Raw genomic sequence first — 9,288 nt, 5'->3', positions numbered from 1 at the left:
TTTAGCAACAGAGAGATATCTGTTTTCCTTTTAATGTTTGCAGCTACCAATAATAAAGCAGTAATTAGCAGTAAGTAGTCCCAGATCAGCTCAGTGTGGTATGTGATAAAAAGAGATGACTCCAAACAAGTACGTAAAATGAAGCCTGTGCAAACAAAATGCAAATATAAGGAGTTAATCTTTTGCTCTATTAATTTTAAAAAATATTCATTTGCTACAGGACACACTATCTATTACTGCATCTAGGCCCGTTAAAATTATCCATTATCAAAACACCTAAAGTGGCTGCTGTCACAAAGATTTCATGGTTTAAAGGTTACCTGCAGCCAATGATTAAATTGCAATGAGCTGAAGTGAGGAGAAAGATCTTTCAATCATTTCAGTTTCTGTTTTATTTTACTGTCTGACAGCGTAATCTGTCTTTTCATGGTTGGTACACAAGAGTCTGCATCCAACACTCCTGGGGCCACAATCTCTGCTATCAGAGGGAAACAGAAACATCACTCTGCCACAGTGTCAATTACTGGTCAGCAGCTATGCAGTATGCAGCTAACGTTTGGTTAGATGGTAATTCGGGTCCCCAGTAATGCAGCAGTACCTAGTCTTCCTGGATTACAGCTACCTGAAAAAGTATCTCCAGAAACTTGCTGCACAATTCCCTCCAAATTCACAACCCTGATGCTGGCTTTCTCCTGGAGGCAGAATATTTTCAATCAATTCCTTTTTGCATATGACTTACAGATAGTAATGTTGAATTTTATGTCTGCCTTTTACACTGCATGCAGTCCAAATCCTCATTCATTGTACTGCTAATACTAATTATTAACAAGAGAAAATGTTTGTAGATTTTTTTTCCAACAGTAAATTCCCATACTCTCTCTATTTGCTCTCAGGCTTATTATGCATTAAACTATTTTGGACTGCATTATTCTATATGAGCTCAGGTTCTGAAAGAGTCTTAATTATTCTCTGACTGCATTTTTTCTCATAATTCTCTTTAGATTTTTGTTCAGTAAAGACAGCAGACGCAAAAATTATGCTCTTCCACATCAGCATTCAGACCATTTGTGTAAATAATGAGGTTCTAGGGTAATGCTAAGCCTCATGATAGCCCGTAAGTAATCTCTTTCCAGAATTAAATTTACTTAGAGGTCAGTTGCTTTAAATCCAGTGAGTTATTTTGCCTCCACTTACACTGGTGTCGTGGTTTAAAACCCAGCCAGACAACTCGTTCACTCACTCCCCCCCCCTTCTTGCTCTCCCCCTACTCCTGGAGGGACGGAGAGGAGAATCAAAATGAATTCAACTCCCACAGGTTGAGATAAGAACAGTTTAGTAACTAAGGTATAACACAAATCACTGCTGCTACCACCAATAATAACAATGATAAAGGAAATAACAAGGGAAAAGAATACATCACCTCACCACCAGCTGACCGATAACTCATACCCCCAGCCCGACCAAGCTCTGTCCAATACCTCCTCCAACCCCACAGTCTACCAGTCCTTCCGGGTAACTCTCAGTTACCTCCTGGGCATGATGTGCTGTGGTATGGAATACCTCTTTGGCTGGCTTGGGTCAAGTGTCCTGTCTCTGCTTCCTCCCGGCTTCCCCTCCTCCCTGGCAGAGCATGAGGCTCACAAAGTCCTTGGCCAAACCAAAACATCCTTGTTATCAGCGCTGTTCCCAAGCCGAAAATCAAAACACTGCACTGCACCAGCTACCAAGGAGGAGAAACATGACTGCTACTGCTGAACCCAGGACAACTGGTCACAAAGAGAACTGGTGAAAAGTCTTTTAATGACATAACTCACCAATAGGGATGTCTGACTTCACTCACATTTGCACTATCAAGGCACTACTTGGCTAAGATGCTGACTGGAGCCAGAAGGAACAGCTGAAGTCATTCACTTGTTCTTTGCAAGAGACAACCTAATACACAATCAATATGTCAGCTGTAGGTATAATTTCATTTTCCTGTTCTCTTTCTTCCTCTTACTCTCACCACAAGACCCAGATTTATTTCTTGCATGTGGTGGGGTTTTTTTTTGGCTAAAAGATTCTTTGCTTTTCCAAGTTCGGCTATTTCTATTTCTCTATTTTGGCAGAACAGCCGGGGGTTTCAAGAGTCTTTTTCCTTTCTGTGTAACTATCTATCTTGTAAATCCTTAATACCAGACTTTCATATCTACCTTGCTGTTCTTGTCCAAAATTTCAGAACAAACCAGGTTACCTACTAATTCTCTCCATGTGTCACATGGAAGATGTATCAGCCATGCTGTATGCATCCTTCACTGTTACCACTCCACACCATGGTTAATGAAGTAACACAACACATGGAAACTAGTTTCTTAGCCAGCCTCCCTTTTGCATAAATGTTTCAGAGCAATTTCTGTGTCACATGTGTATGAAAACTCTGTTCTAATGAAGTAAACCCACAAAATGGTCAATGTCTCCTCTTCTAGTCAAGAACAAAAACTTCTTTACAACACAAAGAATAGCTCTTTTATTTACTTTTATTAAAATTAGTAAAAGAAGTTCTGTCTTCTAAAATTACCAATTTTAGGGTGAAGAAAGTCCTTATGTATCAAATGAGCAATTCTCAAAGCTGAGAAAAGAGCTCAGTACATACCAAGGGTGGCAGTACAGAAAGTCAGTGCCACTTTTCAAAACATGCACACTGTAAGTTAAACACTTGAAAAGCACAAAGTTGCATTAGTACCACCAAAACCAAATGAATTTGTGAGTGCTATACGTCGTTTTTCAGTCTTCCACTCCTGAGCTGTTAATGGAACATAATTGAGATCAAACTCTGCCTCTGTTTTCTCTAAGTTTAGAGTAGGTGGCAAAACTCCGTGGTAACAGGACAGCACAGTAAAAGCTGCTTCAATAGCTCCTGCAGCCCCCAAGAGATGTCCTGTTGCTCCTTTTGTTGAGGAAACAGCAATATTACGTGAGTGATCTTTAAAAAGTCTCTTGATTGCTTGATTCTCAGCAGCATCTCCTAGAGGTGTAGAAGTTGCATGTGCATTGATGTATGTAATGTCTTCAGGCTTGATCCCAGAATCTTTTATTGCAGCAGACATGCACCTAAGAAAAAAAAAAGACAGAATGAATTTCCCATTGTTTTTTTGACACATGTACAAAACAAAAGCAAAAGTATAGGATCTTTTAGAATGTTTATCATATATGAAAATCTGCATGACATACTTTACCAAGATCTAAATGACAAGAGATGGATTCATGTAACTAAACACACCAGCATTTACATTTAGCCACCCAAGAAAGATAGTGGTGGTCAGACCCACTAAAAAAGTCAGGTACCTGCTGCTAAAAATTCCACAGTTGGGAAAAATACAGAAAGAAAGACAATATAACTCCACAGACTACATCAATATCTCAAAGATCCTTTTCAATGCAAAATTAAAAACAAACAAACATTTGAGATTGAAATAACGACATGAAATAATTGCAAAAATTTATCTTTCTGTCCACTGAAGTTTCTCTAGTACAGTAATGCATTAACGTAATGTTCAGTACAATGGACTAAGAAATTGCCTTCCCATTCTAAGTGAAAAGATTCCCTAGTTTTTACTAGTTTTTATTTCCCCTCATATTTGCAGTACTAGGGAATTGAAAAAAAAAATCTATCAAACAAAAATATTGGGCAATGAAAGAAAAATTCTGCAGTCATCCTCCTCTTGAGCATGCTTCCCAGAGGCCATCACTCCTTGCACACACAACTTAACTAAGTATCTCTGAGCAAAATACCACTGACTCTTTTGAAATCCATGAAAAACAAGTAAATAAAAGGAAGCTCAAATAAACGACAGCACAGGCTGTTGGTCATATTTAAATGTCTCCAGTATGGCCCTCTACCCTCAGAAGCATTCAGCTTAGCTTAGGTTAGAAGTCACTGATGCTCACTGTCAGTAGACAGTGAAGCAACACTCAGGCAGAAAGGATTACTGAGGGAAACAGATACATTAATTTAGTTAAATGTCAGCTGCAAGGCACATTTACATTTACAGATCAAGTGTGTAGAACACACTTTATATCCACACTTCTGAGTCTGGCTGCGCCTGTCCTTTCCCGCAGGTTTTTTTCGACATACATATTAGTCTCCAACTGAAGTGAGTTACTAGATGTCAAATAGATTCCCCTGATTCTTTTTGATGCAGCAAATAAAATTCCCCCAGAAAAGTAAGAGAAGCATATACATGGATTTAATCCATATACCACAGCAGTAATAAAATACTGGTTCGAAAACTGTATTAAAATGTATTATTTCATCTCAAGGGTGGAAAGGCTCAACATTTTTAGATACCAAGATTAATTTTGAACTACTTCCCACTGTGAATTCAATTTATATGCTATTGCAATCATAAAATACATGGAAAATTCTGTTACAATATACTGCCATATCATCTCAAGGGGAAACAAGTCTGAAAATCTGAAAGACAACACTGCCGATTACTCAGCTCACACCCAAGTCTGCAGAACAATTAAGTATGAATCAAACAGCATAAAGGGAAAACCTGGTATATTACATCTCTTGGAAAATCTGTTAACCCAACAAAGATGCAAACACAGCTTTACCATACTGTGCAGGAATTTGATCTCTTTGTGCAGTGATGTATTGAATTTTGTTACTCACATACATTCAGAATAATGCAAACTAAATCTTTACTAAAGATTCCAGTGTCAGCAGTACTATTCAGCCCACACAAAGCTCCCAAACTTACATATGTAATTTAACTGACAATTTAATTAGGTCAATGATAACAATTAAATTAATTTCATCTGCTTGTGAACTGTTTTTGATGAAAGTAACAATGACAAAGCTAAAGTCTATTTGTTACACCCCTCCACCAACACTCTTAGCTGCTTCAAAAATGAAATATTTAAACATGCTTGTAGCACCAGCATATGAACTAAATGCTTTCCCTATGAAAAGCTCAAGTCTTTTCTAAATAAGAATAGCCACAATTAATGCTAATTACATGTATGGTAATTATTCTAACAAACTAAATCCTATAAGTGCTCTACAGTTTCCATCATTTGGGATTTCTTCAGGAATGCTATTCTCCTTTCGGAACACAACAAATGACACAACCTGCTTTTACAGTGGGGTCTCTCTTCTCTATGGACAAAGTGCAAAGGAGAACCTGAAAAAGGTTCTATCATACCACAAAAGTCTTAAAAAAGAGGTTTCCTTTGACACTTTGTGTCAACAGCTGTAGGCACCAAACACAAAATATTTTCACATTCAGAAAGTTTTCATAACTATGTGCAAAAAGGCTGATTCTAGCAAGAACTGGCCTTCACTTTATTATTATTAGAAGAAAATTGGGGAAAAACCTTACCAGACGTTCTTTCAGTTTTCAGGCTAAGTTTCCTGGCTTTTGGAATATTAATTCAAGATTGAACAGCATTTATCTAGGAAAAGCATGCAATAATGGAAACAAATGTATTCACTATAATTAGCATATGAAGCATCTATCATAATCAACACGCAGTTCTTACCTGAATGCACCATCTCCCTCTGGATTAGGCGCTGTTATGTGGCAAGCATCACCAGATAGTCCATAACCTAGAACTTCTGCATAGATCCTAGCACCTCTTTGTACAGCATGTCCATATTCTTCCAAGACCAACACAGCAGCACCCTCTCCCATTACAAATCCTTCTCTCCGTGAATCAAATGGTCGGCAGGCCATTTTAGGGCTTGAGTTAAAACTCGTGCTGAGGGCCCGAGCTCTTGCAAACCCAGCCAAGGACAAAGGACTAATGCAAGCCTCAGTCCCTCCAGCCAACATGATATCTGCATCACCAGCAGCAATAAATCTAAAGGAGTCTCCAACAGCATGTGCACCTGTGGTACAAGCAGTTGACACAGCATGATTTGGTCCTTTCAGCTGGTATTTAATGCTGATATGGCCTGCTGCCATATTGACTAAAATCTTTGGGACAAAGAACGGGCTGACCTTGTTATAACCCTTTGTTTTAAATAAAGCAGCTGTATCAGAAATCTCTTCCAGTGGAACCATTCCCATCCCAATTGCCACACCAGCACTTAAGTGATCCTCTTCAGACTGGGGAGACCAGCTGGAGTCCTTCATTGCCAGATCTGCTGCACCAATGGCCATCACAGTGGCAGAACTCATGGATTTGGTCTCTGATTTTGACACAAACATTTCTTCACTGAACTGACCTTCCCCATTTCCCCTTGGCACACAGGCAGCCACTTTACACGGGATGCCTCCATATTCTTCCCCCTCGAGTGCTACAATCCCACTGTCTCCTTGGAGAAGGTTCTTCCACACAAACTCGGTCCCCACACCAAGAGGGGACACTAAGCCAATACCTGTAACTACCACTTTCCTTCGACGTTCAGGCAGTGACTTGCTGAAAGCTCTTCTGTGGTTTTGTAAATGCAGACTTAAATTCAGACTTTGGAGTTGAAGCTTTGCAATCTTTAACAGATGCCATGAGCACTGTGAGAACATGGTAGAAATCAATCACTTCAAGAACGTTCCTGTAACTGGGATAAAAAGACAGAAATATATCAATAAAGCAGCTAATGTGGAAAACGTCACACTTACAATAAACTGATTAAAACCTGCTTTTTACATGAAAGCCTACTTTCAACCCTGAAGAAAGACAGATGTAGCTTCCATCTCTGTAATCATGACTAGTATGCGTTATGGCAGACAGGGCATAGAAATACACTCACTTTATGATTGCCTCTAGTGGGCTATTCTAGCTTAAGCTGCTCATGAATAGGATTTTGCACTGCTGTGGACTACGAGGCACTCTCTGGTTTTGCTGCAAAACTCCTCCCTACGGCTTTAACCACCAGCTGTCTGGAGGTATCAACAATAAGCATTAACAGCTTCAGTCATCTCAGGGAGGAAGTGTATGTTCACCTGTAACCGTATGTCCTATCATTATCCTGTTAAGGATGTTGCTATCTCAATCTTTTTGTCAGGCAAAATGGTCTAGAAAACTCAGAACAGGAGTCATAGAATCATAGAACACCAGGCTGGAAGGGACCTCAAGAGTCATCTTGTCCAATCTTTCTCAGCAAAAGTCGAGATAGCCTTCCTGGTTCTGCCACCAAGGCACTCACCAAGGTAATTACATATCTTGGGCATGACTCCTCATCTTTCTACCTCTACCTACCCTTCATGAACTTTGGGTTATTTAGATCAGCAAGGGACAGCACCTCAGCTGTGTTTGAGCAAGATGTACCCCACCACCACCTCCTTTGAAGACAATCCCACCAGACCTCAGATATCATGAGGCATGTGAAGTGATGGCAGGAGGGTCCAAGTACTTTGGGCAGACAAAAGGGCCATGCCAAACAGTAATGCTGCAGCACTGCACCACAGTCTTCCTGCCTTGCCTCAGCAACTGCCAGGCTGGGAGCTGGTCTGATCACACACATCCAGCACACAGGAGCAGGGCAGAGGCTGCAGCTCAGCTCTGCCAACACCTATGATACAGGCTTCAGCAGGTCACCTTGATCCTGGATTTACAGCAGGAAGGTCAAAATTTACCCTAGAAGAAACAATGTAAGTATATCTGTTGAGGTTTAGAAGAACAACTGTCTTGGTTTAGGTAGATAACAACTGACTGAATGAAGGCCAAAGGGCACCAGAGGAGGACAATAACATCCTCAGATGAAGGACGTATAACTCGTCAGTGTCAAGTTGGCAACAAAACTGATTTTGGAGGTATCCTGAAGTGGACTGCCTTCGTTATAATACTAAAAATCACTCCCCCTTAAGGTAAGAGACCTTTGCCCACAGAAAGCCTTACTCACAGCACAGGCATAGCGAAATAAGTCTATACTGTGTCTTTAAACAGAGATGAGAGAATGTAAGAGCCAGTGACTGTAGATTACAGCCCAATCATTGTAATTGCTAGTGCACTACTTTGAACTTCTGTGTATTAATGTAACAAAGCAGGCAGCGTGGCATGGAGTGTGCTTGACTTGTGGAAGCACACCATCAAACACACTGCAGAACAAATGATACATCCTGTCTAAACAGACCAGGAGTGTGTTTCAAGAGTTCTCTTTCAAACAGGCAACAACCTGCTTTTTGCCTCATAAAAAGGGCAACTGAGCATTGATAGGTCTTTGGTAAAACACATAGGCAGCTGCATGGGGAACATACAGGGCTGTTGGGCTCATGCACTCCTGCTAAGATCATCAAATCATAGAATCACATAACCATTGGGGTTGGAAGGAACCTCTGGAGATCATCCAGTCCAACCCCTCTACCAAGACAGAACCACCCAGAGCAGGTTACACAGGAACATGTCCAGGTGGGTGTTGAATGTCTCCAGAGAGGGAGACTCCACAACCCCCCTGGGCAGCCTGTTCCAGTGCTCTGCCACCCTCTGTGTAGAGAATTTCTTCCTTATGTTGAGGTGAAGCTTCACAGGACCATCGCTCCTTGTCCTGTCACTGGGCACCACTGAAGAGTCTGGCACCATCCTCCTGGCACCCAACTCTGAGATATTTACATGCATTAATGAGATCCCCTCTCAGTCTTTTCTTCTCCAGACTAAACAGGCCCAGCTCTCACAGTCTCTCCTCATAAGAGAGAAAACACACACACACATGCTTTTTCCCATGGGAGCACAAGTACACCACAGTGGCATTAAAAAGTAAAAAGCTAAAACCAGCACTTACTGAAGAGGTCTTCTCTTTAAAAAAACATAAGGCTGCTTTAAATCCTGGCCCAAATTTGTCATTGTACATTTTTCAGACAGGCAGCCTGGGTATTTTAAGAAGATGCAATATACATAACATCATTGCAGAGGTCTTTAAATCGGTGATGGCCTAACACGCAGCTTCCTACAACACACTGTCAACTGCTGTACGATGATCAGGAGCCCTGGTCTGGCCCAAGCAACGCTACATGACATACCGTGGAAGAGATAAACAAGCGGTGATGTTCTCTCCCCGGTACCGAGAGCTACCGGACCTCACCGTGCGTTTAAAGGCTATTAACTACTTCTAACATTTAAACCCTGACGCCACGGGACTCCACAGCACCACAACTGCCGTCCCGCCCGGCTCCGATAGGGGCAGCCTCTCCGGCGGCCCGGCAGGCGAGGGGTAGCGCTCCCGCTCCCCGTCCCGTCCCGTCCCGTCCCGTCCCGCTCCCTCCGCCAGAGCCGTCCGCCAGAGCCGTCCGCCAGAGCCGTCCGCCAGAGCCGTCCGCCGCAACCCCCCCGCTACCTCCCCTGCCCGCACCGCCGCTGCTCCACGCA

The 9,288-nt window shown here is 41.8% G+C and overlaps 1 protein-coding gene across 2 annotated transcripts; it reads right to left on the bottom strand.

The window, feature by feature from the left end:
* Positions 1–2,479: 2,479 nt before the first annotated feature.
* On the bottom strand, positions 2,480–9,045 carry OXSM (3-oxoacyl-ACP synthase, mitochondrial). 2 transcript variants are annotated; one of them, XM_061464970.1, is made up of 3 exons: positions 8,943–9,045; positions 5,527–6,538; positions 2,480–3,090 (listed from the first exon to the last, which is right to left on the bottom strand). In XM_061464970.1, exons 2-3 carry the CDS (start codon positions 6,507–6,509, stop codon positions 2,688–2,690), a joined length of 1,386 nt encoding a protein of 461 aa, XP_061320954.1. In that variant the 5' UTR covers positions 6,510–6,538; positions 8,943–9,045; the 3' UTR covers positions 2,480–2,687. The 2 variants fall into 2 exon arrangements, with proteins under 2 accessions (XP_061320954.1, XP_061320955.1); XM_061464971.1 differs by having other exon boundaries at positions 8,818–8,951.
* Positions 9,046–9,288: the final 243 nt, after the last annotated feature.

The sequence above is a fragment of the Pezoporus flaviventris genome, unplaced genomic scaffold (assembly GCF_033815535.1).
Source record: "Pezoporus flaviventris isolate CSIRO_AGI_PZ_B2104156 unplaced genomic scaffold, CSIRO_AGI_Pfla_v1 ptg000037l, whole genome shotgun sequence".
NCBI lineage: Eukaryota > Metazoa > Chordata > Aves > Psittaciformes > Psittacidae > Pezoporus > Pezoporus flaviventris.
The sequence above is the reverse complement of the archived record's forward strand: the minus strand, read 5'-3'. Positions and strand labels throughout refer to the sequence as shown.